This window comes from Streptopelia decaocto, assembly GCF_964273445.1.
Source record: "Streptopelia decaocto genome assembly, chromosome: 12".
NCBI lineage: Eukaryota > Metazoa > Chordata > Aves > Columbiformes > Columbidae > Streptopelia > Streptopelia decaocto.
Genome location: NC_138667.1, coordinates 7,408,298 through 7,426,872, shown reverse-complemented (window position 1 = coordinate 7,426,872; position 18,575 = coordinate 7,408,298). Strand labels below are relative to the sequence as shown.

General features: G+C 41.0%; 1 protein-coding gene across 2 annotated transcripts in view; it reads right to left on the bottom strand.

Annotated features, from left to right (window-relative positions):
• RNF130 (ring finger protein 130) overlaps nucleotides 1-18,575 on the bottom strand; it is a 49,033-nt gene that overhangs the window by 11,774 nt on the left and 18,684 nt on the right. For both annotated transcript variants that reach the window (XM_082063488.1, XM_082063487.1), the window contains exons 3-7: nucleotides 14,580-14,830; nucleotides 11,073-11,144; nucleotides 9,266-9,348; nucleotides 2,741-2,837; nucleotides 1,539-1,743 (exon numbers count right to left, since the gene is read on the bottom strand). In XM_082063488.1, the coding sequence (XP_081919614.1) occupies nucleotides 1,539-1,743; nucleotides 2,741-2,837; nucleotides 9,266-9,348; nucleotides 11,073-11,144; nucleotides 14,580-14,830 (708 nt within the window). The remainder of the gene's footprint in view (nucleotides 1-1,538; nucleotides 1,744-2,740; nucleotides 2,838-9,265; nucleotides 9,349-11,072; nucleotides 11,145-14,579; nucleotides 14,831-18,575) is intronic.

The window sequence follows — 18,575 nt, the reverse complement described above, 5'->3', positions numbered from 1 at the left end:
ATAACTAGAGTTTTCCATTTAATAGATGGGAATATAACACGGAAAAATAATTTTAACACTGTTGTATACGTACAGACACATTAAAAAAATAAAAATAAGGATGGCTATTAAAGAATGTTCACTATTCAAAGTTCTCCCCCCTCAAGACCAATTTGGCACATAGTAACAGATTGGAATACAAACAGTTTTGTTGAATATAGCTTTTGGTTTAACTCTCATGCATCAAAGAATGCATGTGCCATCCATAAAATCCAAACATTTGAACAGCCCTTTCTAAAGCTTTATTTTATAAACACTGTCAGAATGAACTGTTCCTGATTATTTCTTGGTTTACCCTGGCATCTCGTCTGTGCACGAGCAGTGTGACAGCTGGGAACAGACAGTAAAAATACCTTCTGCAAAACCAAGTACTGAAAAGTTCCAGTTAAACGACAGAGTTTTCCCACCCATGACACAAAGCAGCGCACCGACAGACTCGCTCTCTGTTCGCCAGAGCCGAATACAAGGCAAATCGGATGTCAAACACTGTGCGACAAAGTGACTTAGTGGTTTTGTAAAGAACCTAGATTTTGTATGTGGATATTTCCCTTTTTCCATTTCCAGATGTGAACTATGAGTTTCATAAGATTATTTTTAATGAGACATTTAATTTGCTGCAGCATCTAAAGAAACACTCTAACAGACTGTATCAGTTATACTGCCTCTATAAATACATACATGACTGGCAAACAGTGTCACTAAGTTCAAAATCCAGATCATAGAGGCACGTAAGCAAAACACAAGGAGAAAATTAGAGTGTTGTACTGCATGGGTTCCATTTTTGCAATTCAGCCAGAAAAACAACCATTCATGCATCAAATTGAGACCGTACAGCATATCGAAAAATGATATAATTCCACACATACTGTATTCATTACAGTGCTATTATACATTAAAAACCTCAAGTAAAATCCAGCGAGTAGAAATTTCTCACGCTGTTCTTATGGATAAGAGCTTGCAAGCAGTGCAGGAAGAGTTTCCTGATGTCATAAAGCACTTGGACAATACTGAAATGTTGTTACATCAAATACTTCTTTTTAATTCACAAATTTTGTACAAAAAATCGTCTGCTAAGAGACGTCAGAATTTCAGCAGTAACGTTCTCAGGGGAACAAACGTCTGCAAAAATAATAATCCACTAAAATATTTATGTTTGCATAAATTATTGCACGTGAAGTATTCTGAAAGGGTTCTGGCAATCCAGCTTCTCGTAGTGGTTACCAAACTCAGGAGGGTTATTCTGTTGCTATTTTAGCTCATCCAGTGTTCTTTGCGTGCAGACCTACCCGGATATACTGTTAATAATGGAAGTGTTGGCACTGTCATACCCTGAGTTATCGGTTCCAGCACGGAACGTGTGCCTCTTACAGAGCCACTGGGGTCACCCTGTCCCTGCAGCGACGCCCGTCACCGCGGCCCCGCAGCACGGAGCTGCAGCAAAGTGAGCGCCACGCTCCGGGAAAACCACCGAACCCTGCTAGAAGCCAAAGAAAACTTACTTGTCACGGCGATGTTGATCTCCCCCGACCTCGGTGTCAGCTCCCCGTCCTGTGGCAGCTGTGACATCCCGGAGGTGCGCAGGGGCTCCAGGCTCAGAGAACTGTCGTTGGCAAAGTCGCCCAGGGCCGACCGCCGGCTGGCGGGCTGGCCCCTGGTGAGCCTCTCCATGTCAAAGGCTACGTTATCTGTACATGGCACGTTTGGCTGGAAAAACAAGTGATTCTGTTTTAAAAGGGCAAATATTCTACGTGTAGCAAGGCTGTAAGTTGAGTGAAGCCACACACACGCTAATTCAGCCGCTGTGGCTGTCCTCAGATCACACAAATGAGCAAGTTCTCTCTGAAGTTGTTCCTTCAGTCCACCTTGAAGAGGTGGAGAAGGAAGTAGAAAAAAGGACTAAGATTCAAGGAATGGACTCAAATATGCTTGTATCACAGCCTATACCTGCATGGTCTACCAGGAGCAAGGATGACATGGACAGAATTCTACTGTATCCTCCTCTAAAACTCCAGGTATGTAATTAACTGCAAAAATAGGTCACCCACAATGTATCTGCCACTATATCTTAGAAAACGTGCAAATTTGAAACTGACACAGCTAAAAATGGAGGCCTGATTACTCTCACTGGCTTGACTCAAAAGCTGCTTTACACAGTATTTTTATATGCTCTTCTCTTTCCTACTTATTTATTTCTTCTGAAAAGAGCATTGTTCCCACCTCACAATTTTTTTTTCATATGGGGAAGATGGAAAAATCCACATTTCTGTCGCTTGGTGAACTGGTCAGCAAAAGCAATGCTCAGGGATCCCGTGAGCTGCTTGAGGAAAGCTTGCTTGGCTTTTAACACATAAACAAATCTAAGAGTGTCTGTGGGAGACCACAACAAGAACAAGAGATTTACAGAGTAAATATAACAAAGGAGGGCTGAAAGAGGTGAGAAAAGGGTAGATGATAGAGAACCTAGTATACTTCAGGAGATAAGAAATTGTTATAAATGGAAATGTAACAATATATTCCCAATGACCGACTAGGGGAAAGAACAACAACAAATCAGGTTTATCAGCAGCAAAGAAATTGGTAAAAAAACCCAAACCCTTTCTGACTACGGGCACTGGAACACCCTTCTCCTTTCTCCTCTACCATTATTCCTCATGTTCTGAGCTCAGACATGGGAGGAAGAGCTCACACTACTGCAACTTACCACAATTCCCAGTGCCTTCAAAATGTTCAGTTTACACATTGGACACGTACAGTGCTCACTAAGCCATGGATCCACACAGGCTTTGTGGAAAACATGCCTACAAAAACAGACAAGGCACATATATAATTTGCAAACAATTCTATTTTATACAATGAGAACTGCTTTAGTAAACTTCTAGATGGCTTCTTTTTTAATTAAGCCAGCAGAAAAAAAAAATAATCAAAACCTCCTGCTTGTTGTTGCAACACTTTACTAACAGTTCAACTAGGAAGAAAGACTTAAAGGAAGATTCATGCCCTGCCGTCCCTCCCTCCCCGCTTTTATTCTGGTGTAAGTTTGCACATGGACAAAAAAAACTATGCTAACAAAGTCCCCACCACAACCTTGTGCAAAGTCTTCTCTCAATTCCTTTGTAGAACCTGGTCATAAATGGGGTAGGAAGAGCACAGATCCACCAGCAGCCAATTTTATTCACAAGTCAGCACGACCAAATCAAACACGCTCTGTTTGATTTTGAAAGGGCTTTTGTAATTATGACATCTAAGTAAAACTAAAGTTTTTTCTACAGTCAGTATTTCTTGATTCAGGAAGGAAAATCTGTCCACCATCATATGATGATTGTATGAAAAGGCAAACTGGGCTTCTACTTGAACAGCAGAGAACTCTGCAATAGAGAACAGTCTGAGTTGCCACCTACATTGCATACCAAGTCTTAGTCACATACATGAATTTAAATGTATCAGTGTTGGGATTGATATAAACCAATATAGGAGGGAAGGGCTATACAGAGGCAAAAAAAACCCTTATCTAACTTAAAGGAATTAAAGAAAATGTCCTCTTGGCTTTTCAAAAGGTAAAGAACTTTTCAGAGCATCGTCGTGGCAGAAATGGGCATCCCCAAACTTTCTACGTGATACAGCTTTAGCAAATACTCATAATAACCTAGTCTGAATAACTGCCTATGATAAGAACTCAGATCTTTCATTTCCAGTGGTATCGCCTGCAAAGCAAAAAGCCAGTAAGTGCAGGCACAGCCGAACTGCACAGACAGAGATCAGCAATTACAAGGGCTGCTTAGCCAGCCAAGAGCCGCGCTCCGAAACCAGCAGGTGAGGGAGAACACGGAGTTCTTGCCATCTATTTGAGGCACCAGCACTGTCTGCAGGAGGTCACGCATGTCCCAATAAAGTTACGACACTGTCCGTCCTCTCCTTTCTCAGGTTGTACTCGCTGCTCTGTGCCTCGATAAGCTCACCAGAGGGTTTGGGACTTTGCTCCCTGTCTCTTGGGATTTTAAAAGCAGAGACCAAATGAGGTGTGTTACCAGATAATTATCTTTTAAATGTCTGTAAAGTGACTGGAGAAAAAGGCCTCATGAATTTGTTAAAAAACATGGAAAAAGACAGTATGTAATTGTTTTGCCTAAGGCTGCTAAGACTGCTGGCAGGACTAACGTATATCAACATAATTAGGTTCCAGTCAGCTACAACTATGTATCCTACCTCCATTAAAGATGCGTAGACTTACAGAGTATGATATAGACAAAGTTCATTTGCGCCTGCAGTTGACTATGTCCCAGCTACTGCAGGAACAGAAATGTACAGAATCTCAGCTAGTCACTTTGCTGGATTAAGCCTTTTAGTAATATGGCAATCATGAGAAACAGGATATATATATTCATTACTGCTCAAACAATTGCCAAAATACTAACTCATTTCTATCATTATTAAATCTTAATGCATTCCCTTCATTACTCATAAAACTACAGGAATCAAATGTTTAGAAATCCTGGGTGACAGGAACTGGTTTGAAATCTTCTGTAACACACAGAGATGCTATTTTTCCATGTTAGGCAAATTATGGCTTTTTGTTGTTTGCGTTTCCTTTTAAGATTCTGAAGTCTGTTTTTTAGAGTAGGACAAACCTGAAAATCTAATATTTTGAGAAAGAGCAGTCATCAAGATTCCACAGAAGCATGAAAACAGCTTTAATATGTTGTTATCGGCTAATCAGTGCTGTAGAAGCACTCAGAGCAAGTGAAGCAGGCAACTGATACGGATGCCAACATGCATCTGCTAAATATGACTGATTTAAAGTCATGGACAGTTTGATATAGTTCAAATGCACCAAAACAGCTCAACCATTTCTGTTGCCTCTTGATTCTTTACTTTTAGTTCCGAAACCTTCAAGAATGTTTATTAATGTGTTGCAAAAAAGTGCAGTTCCCCAAAGGTTATTTATTGACTTAGACCAGCGTGGCTCTGCCTACTATGCACGCAGTTTATTTACTCCTCAAAAAGCTCGCTGATACCATCACTGTGGCTCAGGCTCTGTCTGGATTTCTCTGCTTGCAAGACTTAAAAAGGAGTTATACAGGAATGAAGATAGTAAACACATGAATTATTCTAAAAACTCAGTCTGACAAAGCAAGCCTTTACATTTCCTACTATCATAAACCTTCCCCATCCTCATATTTCTGTCACTTGGTCTCTAAGCCCATAAATCCGCAGAGCTCCTAGCGAATTGCTCCAGGTCACAGCGGCTGGCGACGTTCCCCCAGGAGCCAGCGCCAGGGCCGCAGTGGTGACACAGCCGCGGGGCCGCAGGAGTCGCAGCCAGGCTGCTGGTGCTGTAGGAGGCTCTGTGCGGGCAGAACTCCAAGCAGGTGACCTGCAGGTATTTTTCCACTCTGTCAGCACACCCAAACCAGTTGCCCTCCAGCTTGCAATAACCACCATAGCGACAACTCTGTTGTACAACACAGCTTCTTCGCAGCTTTTCACAGCAAAAGCTCTTTCTGTGGTGTTAACGCCTCTGAATCCGCATGTCATGCAAGGAGAAGGTTTTGAAGGGGAGTACAAGTGCTGTTCCCCAAGAGCTCACTGCGTTTCCCTGCTCTCAGTGCAGCATCCCACCAAAGGGACCCGATCAAAGTAGCATCTTCAGCCTGTGTGCTTTCCACAAATACAGAGTATTGCTGGGGGAAAAGAGAGACGCGAGCAGGTAGCAGAGAAAACGGGGTGGTACAGAGGTACTGCAGTAAGCAGAAAGGATGGCATTGAGATACGGTGTTAATTTGCTCTTAAGAAAAAAAAAAAGCAGCTATTTGCAGCAGCACAGAATCAAACTGATGGAAATCTGGCTTAGTTGCTTTTGTCACTTTCCCCCTTCTTGCCCAGTACAGGAAATACTAAGAATTTGACTTATAAAGTCATATATTTCAACATATTCAGTACTTTAATTCTCTTCCTGCCTTGTAAATTCCTTCTTTCCCAGGCCATCTTCCTGCCCTTTCCAATGTCAGTCTGTGCTTGTCTCTAACCTGCCACTTGGCTCTTCCCTTATCTCTCACCAGCCCTTCACACTACCCCCCGGATCACTTTTCACCCTGTGCCCCTTTGGCTCCGAGATGCAGCAGTGCGATGGTGGAGTAAATCTATCTGAATAAAGAAAATTGTCCATGAGGTTTGTCTTTTGCTGGAATCCTTCCGACATTTGCTTACGCTCCTTTTTTTTTTAAACTTACATAATGAAATTCAAAAAATACCGAGACACTCCTCAGGCTTGTGAGCCTGGGACAGACAGACAGCTGCCTCGTCCCTCTGTGCACTGAAGGCTACAGATATGTCCGTAGGCTGCTGGTACTGGACATAATTCTCTCTCTGATGAATGATAGAATGACAGAAATTCAATGGCATTGATTATAATATTTTTCATTTTCTCTTTTTAAAAAGAAACACTTTGCAGGAAACTTTCCATCAAACATACGGTGTTTCGCTATAGAGTTGTAGGTGCAGCTTGCTCAGTTGATGGTAGGTTTTGCCTGCTGTGTGTCCGCCCAGACCAGACTCCTCTCTACTGAGGCGAAGAGTGACAGACAACACTTAACTGCAGAGAACAACTGTGGCACCAAAGGGAAATGCTACTTTTAAATTGATGAAAGCAGCAGGGATGTCATATGTCAGTGATTCCTGCCGTCTAATGATTACAGCTTCCTCAACAGGCACTGTAAGAAATATAATACTTCTAGCCTTTCATTTGCTTCCTCTTGGTCGAGCCATTTTCTCCATGGTTTTCTTGCAATTTATTTTCTCATCTGGCTTAGAGACTCTCCTGTAGGGTTTTGTGTGTCTGTGGTTTTTTTTGAACTAACTTTGCATGTTGCACTAAAAGGAGAGGTTGAAGTATCAGGAAAAAAAAAAAGGGATTAAACCTCCAAAACAAGATCTGGGGAAAAGAATCTCAGATGCCAAAGACTAAAAAAAAAAAATCTCACATGCAATTTGAAATCTACTGGCTGGCGCTTAATCTACAAATACAAAAATGGCTTGTGGAAGGCATTCATCTCCGTGTTTCCGTCTGGCCAAGGTGGTTTTGCACTCAACTCAAAGCTGAACTGCAGCAGATGAAAAGCAAGATTTGAAAAAGAGAAGTAGAAAGCGAACATTAAAGTTGTCATACAGCCTTCGGCAGGAATGTAATTTGAACCTTCACTGACCTTATACTCTTGTGAAAAACAGAACAGAGAAGGAGCTACGCCAGAGCCTTGCTATCTCCTTCACACAGCAGGTGTATGGGGGGGGCAGCCAGCGCAGCTTCACCCACCCTGAGAGCGGGAGCTCCCTGTCCGCAGGACCGCGGCTCACAAGAGGTGTCTGAAGGAAAACGGACTTACGTTTTTCATTTTAATTAAAAGAAAAAATTACCGTCTTGGTTAAATGGTCTGATCACATTTGCTCCTCGTAGCAACATACCCATTGCTTGGACAGGGGCTGGTGTTTAACCAGGGAAGTCGACTTTTAGTCCCAATTTTGGGGGAGATGACGTTTTCTTACCCGATGAAGACTCATTCTGCCTTTGTTGGCAAGGACCTCCCTCTGACCAGAGAAAGGCACAAAGGAGTGGGACTTGTGAACCTCCATTCCACATCCCTGAGCCTCACAGCACTACTCTGATCTACACAAGTGAAGCTTTCTTAGGAGACAATTTACAAAAAATCAGCTTAATGGTTCAAAATTGTTGTGTAGTTTCCAGGAGTTTGTCCCCTAATTTCCAAATAATCTTCTACATAACAAATCAAAGAGTAGGGCTTAATTCACGTATGTGAGCTTTACTTGAGAGTACAATACAGCACTTAAATCTCTGGAATCTTTAATTAACATTTGGGAGTATATCATAATGGGTAAGGGGACATAATCTTTGAGTAGAAATTACCAACTGTAGAAAACAAATGCATACACATCCACATGACCAAGAGTTCCCAGATCTTTACAGATCTAAGACTAAGCTCTTCTATTCCCAAGTATTTTAATGGAACTTTCTAAACAAATGTTTGTAGAGTATATCAAGTAAACAACAACACTGAAAATCTAAACCAGGTCATTGTTTCCCACGGTCCAAGAGGTAAAGAACACAGAGAAAAGTAAACTGAATTAAACTTCTGGCTTCAGAAATAGAATGCACACATATTTCTATCATTAAGATATAAAATAATACCATCTGGCTTTTATGATTATAGGAAATCATTATGGATGAGAAGAAAAATTTTCCAGGTATTCAGAGCAGCCTGCAGGAGGATTTAGAAGACAGATAATGAGCTCTGATGTGCTGCGGTGTGACTGAAGCTCAGCTCTAACACCATGACTTGTTGCTTCTAGAGTATCATGCAGAACACTATTTATATACCAAGCACAGGCCAAATTACCGGATCTTGGCTGCATATATACGATGTAACTTACACGTATTTTTTGTGTCTGTGGATAAGGAGAAAGTTTTGTATTTCAGAATACAAGGGAAAGATGTCCTTGGTAATGCATAAGGCTACCAAAATTTACTGGTTCATGAAAACAAACCACCGGGTGGAAAAGCACTTAAAAGCATCTCTCAAGAGAGCAAATATCCTGAGAAAAAACTCAAGAATGGAAATTAAACGGAAACAAACTGAAAAGCTGTAAACGTCAAGAGAACGGCATAAAAGGAGGAGGAAGTTGTTACACTTTAAGCACCAAAGCGGAATATCCAGCAAGTACGGATTTTCAGGCACAAGCCAACATCACGTGGTACTGGGGAGACCAGCGCCAGATGATACAACAGCACCGCGGCTGAGCCATGTCAGGGGAGGTGTGAAGGCTGGAAAGACCCTTTTTCTGCTTCCTACACCGTTCCAGAAACCGACAGCCAATGTGGCACATCTACTGTGCAGATTGTACTTAATTTTTTGTCCTCCCACTGCTCTGTCCTTAAATCTGCATCCCCACCCCTTACAATCTTAATAGCCCCATTGCTGATAGGCCCAAACTGCCCATCTTCACGATCGTAATCTTTTGTTTAATCTCCACTGTCCTAACAGCACCAGACGCCACCTTCACACCTCCTGGTATCGTAGTCTAAAATAAAGTGGCTGTTATTCGGACTGAAAACATCTAACAAACGCGTCTGTAAATTACAATGCACATATTACGTGATATGAAGCAAAGGAGCACAAAGAAACAGTAGTTTCCAAACAAAGCAACTTTACTAGCTTACTTGCAGGGTAAAATGCGAACAACATCGTTCTGCTTGTAACTCTCAATGCAGACAGCACAATGATCAAAGTCTGGGTCTGTTTCCTAAAATGAATAGAATGAAAATTCAAGTCAAGAGTTGAGGTCATGACAAACGTAAAAGTAGCTGTGACTGGTACATGAACTGCATTGTGCCAAGTGGCTGTTATTAAGAAGATATAATTCTAATATTGAGTTAAATTACCATAAAAATATAGTTGAGATTCTCCTAGAGCTTTATTTCAGCTTGGAGCTAAAACTTCTGTTTTCTTCAGGTTTGTAGGATTTTTTAGCAGGATAAGAACCCCGGGATTCCAGCAATTTTTACTTATTTCAGAGTAGTCCCATATTTTTGTCTACTGTTTACATGCAGTATTATCATCATTCTTATGCAGACATGAATATGAGGATCACTCACTGACTGGCTCCTCTCATTCTCTGTTTTCCAGATGTTATGTTTATTTGTTTTAGTTATTATTATTATTATTATTATTAAAAACCAGGAGAATTTTAAATTTCTAATGAAAAAGGCCTGACTTCATTTGGATGTAGCTATAGCATCAGCCATATATATATATATATATATTTAAAATGTTTGGGCCTGTGGGACAAAACAGACTGTGCCTTCTCTTAGGTCAAGTTCATTATTCTTTTTGATTCCAGCAAGACACTGGGACGGGAACCACAGCAAGAACCAGCGGCTCACCAGCCAGACCCAGAGAATCCCCATGACCGGGGGATGACGGATGGGTTTTCTCCAGCCCTCTGCTCAGCTGCCTGTGCATCTCACACTGTCTGCACTGCAACCCACATGTCACTCACCAGTCTGGAATTTATGCTGTTGAGATGACAGCATCTTTTCTTTTAATATGGAAAACTTCCCATTATCTATACGTACCCTAATACCCACAAAAAAGATTTAGTGCAGTAGGCTGTCTTGAAATAAAACTACATAAGCAGGGAGAAAGAGCAGAAAGACATTTTCTTTTCTGTCTTCTCTCTGGAAACAAGTTTTTCCCTCACTTCTCAATCTTCCCTTGCTGATAGTGTTGATAAGAAAGATAAAAAGGAATCACACTAGAAAGGCCCAAGGAAATAATCTTCTCTTAAAAATGAGATCATAGCCAGAATTCCCTTGCCTTGCTCAATTTAAAGAGCAAAAATTAAGCAAGATTAAGTGGCTATTTTTTCCTTTCAGAATCAAAGACAAAGCAGTACTGCTCATACAAGTGAAAAATGTTTAGGACTTAACACATCATAGTATTTTATTTTGTATGCTGGCAAGAAATATTCTTGGAGTAACATTCCCTATCATCTTCAGTTAAATATCTGTTTATACGCCCCCTCAGATTACTGGATATTCATATTTTACATAGGAAACTGTCCTTTATTACCTGTTTATGACATTTATTTTTGCTTTATACAACTTACATATGCAACGATTCTAAGCCTACAGAATTTCACATGAGCAACGCTAGCCCTATGTATTCCCACCAGCAAAAACCCCCAGGCAGCCAACACACAAACCCACCCTCAGACACAGCTGTCAAATGAAACACAAGTAGTATTTAAGTAAGAAAAACTTATTTGAAATGTACAGACATAGAGCATATATTGGTACTGTAAATTACACACAATACTGCACGGCAGGACAACGTAAGCCTCCAACAAGGAAGGCAAGGTCATAAATCAGAAGGAGAAAAGGAAAACAGATTGTTTCCTCTCCCCACTCCCCGGCAAAAATAATACATGATGCTCAAGTTTACTACATTGAAATACTATTACTATACCTTATCACCCTTCTTTACTGTCCTCGTTGTCAATTTACCGATGGCTTTCTTGGCAGCATCTCCAAGACGACGCTAATAAAGTGACAAAGAAAAGAATACAAATTAACCCTGATATCAAGCTTCATTACTGTCTTTTATAGTGACTTATTTGGGCTCAACACTGACATTGTAACACACACTATGGCAGCAGGCCAACAGATGAGACAAAAAGCGTACACAGCAAAGCCCACAGTTAGAGATTTGTCAGGAAGAAAAAACAAACAACGCAAAACCAGCTGAGCCCACAAATGCCCAAAAGCGTGGGCATAAACCTCATGGACGGTATACAGTCTCACAGAAGTGATCCAACATTTGTGTGACAAAACTAATCAAACCCAGCTAAAGCAACACGCCCTCCCAACAGTTTCTGTTATATTCTGTTCATATTGCCTTTTACTCAGTGTGCTGTAATAGAATCTTTGTTCTCTCCTTAAGCTTGAACTTATTCCACGCTCCCCCAAGGCAGGCTGATCTTATTCTGCGACTTAAGAGATCTTCCCAGTGTAACCTCGTTTCTCTCGCTATTACCTGAAACCACCAGGATCTCACAAAGAAAAAAAAATAAATAAAAATGGGTCATGAAATCTAAATAAGCCAATACAGACTTAAATAAAGCTGAAAGCAGCACCGGTTTGAAGATGAACCTTGGTGTGAACGTAGAGGCGAAGCTATTTTTTTGTTGATGCTGTTTTTATGACCACTATTGCTGATGGAAGGAGCCGTTTCTGCAATTGGAACACCCAACACGGGCTGTTTGCCAGCCGGGCCACGGGATCCCACAGATCCTGTCTCCTTGTTTCAGGAACCTGAGACATCACATTAGGTTGATATTGACTGGAAAAAGGGAAGTTCATGTATTTCATCTTTCACCTCCCCCTTGTACCAAGTACCGTGCCTTTGAAAGAGATGGGCTGTTTCTGAGAATGTGGATTACACCTGTCAAAACCTTCCATACAGCTTTAAAAAAATGTGCATTTTTTGCACCCACTTTCTATACAGTCGAAAACCAAACCCTTCCTAAGGTGTACCCCTCATATCATACACTTCCTCTGCACACAAACTGAAATTAAGACGGCTGCTTTTATTTGAGGAATACAAAGACCTCAGAAGTCCACCACAACCAGCTGTACCACCGTTATTCTACAAGTACATTAGCACATACTTTTTTTATGGTTTTCATGGAAGAACAACTCTTATTTTATACTTTTTGAGAATGGATTTGTAAAGAATCAGATACTCGGTGTGAGCTACTGAAGCATAACCACGTAGGAAACGCAGCAACAGAAACAGAACTAGGATGGGGAAATGATATACTTCCTGAAGTCAGAAATCATGCGAGAAATTGGTCAATCTAAGCAAATCTAAGTTGCAGGTCAAACATATTGGCCTGAGTACTTAACAACACAGAACACAGCAGCACGCCGCTGGAACAGATCATCATGGAGTAACCAGGAGTGTGATTCCTAAGAGAGGAAAAAGGCTTAAAAGGCATTTGACTTAAATGCTCAACACTACCGACTAAGTAATTGTGGGCAGTATTTATACTTAGTTGTAATGCACATGGTTGTATATGTGCTACAAGAAATCTTAAAGTTTATTTTCCTATTGGAAGAATAATATTGTAGCAAAACTCTTCCAAAACGTGTATATGTCCCCTTGTGTAAATAAATTTGCTAAACGATAATTTCTCTTTCATTTAAGAGATCCGTCTCCTCCATTTTCTAATTTTAAGAAATACTTTTTTATGTTAACACTGGAAATGCTCAGGATTTGCTGTTTTGCTAAGTTAGAGCACAGGCATACAGCATATGTTGGCTTTTAAAACACAGACGTGTCTTGATGGAAAAGGCCACCACCACATGCAAAAGAGTTCGGTACCTCTGGCGGAAGCGCGCAGGGGTATGGATGTGAAATACCAGTATCTACTTGCACTATCTACAGCACGGTTTCGATATTTTTTCTGTTTTTTTTTTTAAAGGTGTGCCTTGACATAACTTAAAAACAAGATCATATCCTAAACTGAGTTATTTCATCACTAACAGTACAGCCATCTCTCTGAGAAAGCTCTCAAAGATCTTTAAAAATAAGCTGTAGCTGTCGCCACCTTCTTATTAAAGTTTAATAAGCTCAGCTTTTTAAACCACATAAAATTTTCATCGAGTTTCTCCTGACCTTTGTGAAAATCTAAAGAAAGAAAAAAGGTCATAAGAGCCCTTTCCCCACGGAGCAACTGTTTTGAAACGCGGACATTTGGCAGAAGCCTAGAACCATGTAGGGGATGCAGGAGGCACAATTCAGTATTCCACAGACATTCATTGAGTAACGGTTCTATTTAAACTTTCGCCATCCCAAGGGACCGCACTAAGTACTGCTTACAGTGTGGTCATTTCAGAACGACATCCTTAGGAAAATCTACAGGATGCCCATGGGACCTGCAGCATCAGACGCTATTTATAGAAACGAAAAAGGAAATCCTTTGTCACAACGGACGCTTTATAAGTTTGCATTTGTTTCAGGCTTGACGAAACACCAAAGTGTTGCCTCTCAGTGAGCTCCTGTGTATTAGCCGTAATTCGGGGGAAAAGAGGGCACAGCGACAGGGGTTTGTGGCTTTGTAAGTCAGCCTTGAGCGAGACACAAAGGCAGAGGGAGCACAGCGGATTTCCCGAGGTTTACTGACCCTTCTCAGCAAAAGCCAAGGCACACTGGGGAGACAGCGGGTCAGTAAGTTCCACACTAGTAAAACATTTACTTCTAAAGTTTAATCCATATTTGAGTTGACGGCTTGATTTAGTCAAGATCTGAGTATGGCCATGCTTAATTCAGTTCTTAAACAAATTAAGAGTTGGAAAAGGATGTAAGAAAGGTGTATTAGACAAAATTGTACTTAAAATATATGACCAGGAGAATTAGGCAGTCTGTACCAAGGGTGATTTTGAATAAGTTAACCCAGATCACTACGCAGCTCTATACCTTAGTTTTCTTACCCTAACATTCATGACAGATTGTAGTTTGGAAATAGCTCTGTACAGCTTCTGAATTACCAACTATTACTGAAGTCATCCTTAAGAACATGAACAAATAATAACATTAGCTCTGTGTTCCCCTACACTACACAAATTCATTCACAATTTATCTTTCCTTCCCATTCCCAACATGTATACAGTCTGTATTACTCAGCCAGCATAAAATCTGCCTCTTGGACTTACGCTCCTCAAAACCCAAATATTTTGCCTCAGTTCCATTTTTTCTGGTCATGTAATAAGATCTTCTACTGGTGCTGCTCAGGATGAAAACATCTTGCTATATAAAAACCTTTGCCTGGCAACATGCTGTGCCTCAGAATAAAGAGGTTCTAAACACTGGTATTGATGGACATTCCTTAGAAATTATTTGCTCTCTATTGACTACTGTAAACAGAAATATCACCTGCAGACCTTAGAGGGGAAAAAAAAGGAGTCCCCTTACCTGATTCCTGTCACGTGCACTTGTGTACCTGATCTTCTGGATGAAGTAAAATATCAACCACGCTGAAGAAATTATCATCAATACTATGAATGATATTGACACAAAGACTAGAGAGCCTCGACTGAAGTTTTTTGGAGGAACACGGGACCCCACTGCTATTGCCATCAGGACAGAGATATTCTTTTCCAAGTAATGCAGGATTTCCTTAACCTTTGATTCTGTAATCATGACAGCAACGATGTCTCCAGTTCCTATAAAAAGAGAAAAAGATTTAATTGACATTTTAAATTAACATGGCCTTCCACTCACAAGATTTTCCAGATGCAAAGCCATTTGACAACTTAGAGATTTTAATCTAAGACATCTATGACACATGGAACAGGCTACTGAGCACTGAACTCATGGCTTGTCTTTTAAACCCATATTTTCAAATTAGGCATTACCATGCAAACTGTCTGCAGCTCCTCACACAGTCACAGATCTGTGCTGGCGGTTACACAAGACCTCCCACATTTTAATTATTGCGTGCGGTCTGAATCGGCTTTCAAAAGTACATTTGATCCAAATTTGAAGCTGTGAATACCTAAAAAGGCAACTCACAGAAAAACATTTGGAAGATGAGTTCAGTGACATTGCTGGAGTGGCCTCAGCATTCACGGTGCTGTAGAGCAATGCAAGTTCCCCAATGTGGTTGCGTGGCTTTCACGTGCCACAACCGAAGTTGTCAAGCACCTATAAATCACAATTCCAGCACAGAAGCAACAAAGCCAAACTTCTACCTACATCACTTCAGTCAGAAGTGAAAGTGAAGTGAGTAAGTCTGGCTGCAAAGTAGAAGAGAAAAAGAACCCCAAACTTGGCGGAAGTTTGAGCCCTAATTTTATCACCCATACAAAGACACGTGTGATAGGATCGCAAAGAGGCTGTCAGCTTCATCAGCTCCATTCTGAATGTGTAGCCCATCTGGCTTTCATAATGTCTTGCCTCCTGTCCCAAAGGGAAAATTACTGGTACAAGGAAAAGAAGAGAATCAAACCACAAGATGTACTGAAAAAGAACAAAATCACCTGCAGAGCGAAGAGCATCTATGTTTTAAAAGCAGAGGCCCCATAAAAAAGAGGATCTTGAACTCAAGGCAATTCTGTTCCAAGTTCAAAGCAAACAAAGGTTATAGGAAAAACAAAGACAGAAAGAAAAAAGCCTTATAAGCATCACTCTTATTCATCCAGATCTATTTGCTTCCTATATTAAAACCCCTTTCAAGACCTATTTTCTAAATGCTTGCAAAGTCTGCTCATCCATTTGCTCCATCTGTTTGCTCCAATTCACATTCCCTCAGAGGAGAACCGTAGAATACAGTGACTTCAGCACCGAGATTCTGGATTTAGAGTGGATCTAAGTTACAGAGAACCCAGCACGACAGTGAAGGGGGAATGAGGTCCCATTTTAACACACGAATTTGTTCAGGATCTTTTAATCAAAATCTGATTTTTAAGAAGTTATTGTATCCACAAAATGATGCAGAAGACCCAACAGAACAGCATATTTGAAACCCAGGGCACGATAAGTCTGGATGATAGACTGAGACTGCTACATAATTTTCTAAAATGGGGGCTTTAATAGAGTTGTTTAACAGTCTTAAATGTTATCTCATTACTCTTTCCACTCGCCATGCCAAATAGTAACTTTTACAGTCACTATCCTCAGTTTTCAGAGCAAGTTCCCCAAGACTGGTGGTGTAGATTGTGCTGACAGAACTGCTCAGAAGAATCAAAGCTGATAATCTCAAAAATTAAGATTCGCACAATAATTAAAAAAAAATATCGCACAGCCTCAAAACTGTCTTCCCCAAGAAATGTCAACTTTTCATTATTTAAAATCAAAATGGTAAAGAAGATCATGTCTCATCCTAGTAACAGTTCTAAGTAGGAAAAAAATGCTCAATGTTTCCTTCCAAATGAGTATTTTGGAAATGAGTGTCACAGTAACTCAAAAGCTTTGAAGAACAAACAAAACCCAACACAATTTATAGATACAACTTTTTAAATCACCAGTGTATCACAGATTTGCCCAAGGTCCGCTTTAGACCAGCTCTCCAGAGACACTTCAGTTCAAGACGCACTGAGTTCGGTTTCATGAAAACTAACCAAGGTATTTAACAGGCAGCAAAGCTCAGAAGCAGAGTGAAAATCCACCACTTGCTTTATTTTCAGAGGAAATCCACTTGGATTCCTATTTGTCCATCTGGGAAGAGCCTCCCCGGCCAGACTTGCAGCACTTAATTCCAGGACAAGAACCACTTTTCCTGCAAGACCCTGCACGCAGGTGCAGCACAGGCTCTTGTAACCCCCAAACCCTCAAACAGGAGCAGATAATTTATGCTGCTTGACATTTTCCCTGGGCTTCACTTACCTTCTTCATGTCTAGTTCGGACACTGAAGAAAGGCAGGGAAGGGTGCGGGGTGACTGTATTCCCCAGGGCACGTGTTCTGCGTAACATCCCCAGTAGGTATTTATTTGCACCGAGGAATTATGTTAGTATCAAAATATCAGCCAGAAGCACTCAGTGCAGCATTCGGACAGGATTTACAGTTATCTGCAAAGCAAAGCTGACTCAGATCTTCTGATACTAGTCCACTTCTGTCTGAATCAAAAGCTGAAGTCTCTACCTATTTATTCCCTGCTGCCCAGGGAACGTGACAAAGCCGACAGTCTGTCATGCGCTTTATATAAAGCCCAGCACAAAGGGAACCTCTGGCATCGCTGCAAAGTGATTTGAATTCCAAATGATTCAACTGGGAACAGCCAAACTGCTATTGCTGCTTCTGACCCTGCGAGAGCCAAGGAGAACTGCAGAAAAGAAAAATACATTGTGCCTGCTTAACATACTGAAGCTCAGTGGAAACTGGGACTTAGTTCATCTGTATTTTTGTCAGGGGCATCACCCGAAATAATTTTAGCAAGATCTCCATGTTTGAGAACAATTGGGGGCAGGAGGAGACACTGACTCATTTATTTTAAGCACCTTGAAACCTTGCATTTCTGAAACTTAAGCAGAAAAAAATAAGTCCCCAGGTGAACACAGAAAGACTGTTTGTAAGAGTTCGATATGGTCTTACCACATAATCTCATGTAAAGCAACACTTTCCTCTGCCCAGAACACAGCATCCAGAGAAAAGAACCTGGAATGCCAACTAAAGCCAATGAACTACACGCTCAACTGTAGATGACAAGCTAGGACAGATGGTAGGCATGAGATAAATATTGACGCCTGTAAATATAAATCATGTAATTGCTATCATCCAAGCCGAGAACAGCTCTTTCTAGCTTGCAATTTTACCATGTGCATGTTTAATTAGGATAGTTATGCAACTCTATGTATGAAAAGGGATGAAGTTGCAATTAATCATAAAATCTGTGTGATATTACATTGGGAGGGGAGAAGAGAGAAAGACCTAAAAGCTGAGAAGACACTAAAAGATGGGAAAACAAGCAACATCCAGAATTTTCCTGTAGAACTCCTAAGGAAACTGCTTTGCTCTCTCACAAATCTCTCCATCTCTCCTAGCAATTCTAAAAAAGAACATTTAGCAAGTCAGTAGAAAGTCATCTTCAAGAGAAATTACTAATCTCATTACATGCAAATAATGGTTTCATTTTGCGTTTTTGTTGATTCTTGACTACCAAATGTTTGTCTGAAGCTCAAAACACAGACAGCTATGGCCAGGATGCCAAGCTGAGGACAGGCAAGGTTCAAAGAGCCGACTTCAGACACTTTCCATTCTTCCACCGTCCCTTGGAGGATGCAGGGAACAGCAGCCTAGCAAAATGCAGCTGCCAAACAGCTGAATTTCCTTTTCGCCCCTGGGCTTGTGAACAGCCTGAGCAGCTGTTCGATGCGTATTCAAGGAGAAGGATGGTGAGACAATTCCTCTTGGGCAGCCGAGCAACCTGGCACTGACCTGCGGCTCCTGCTGCAATGCTTCAACCGCCTTC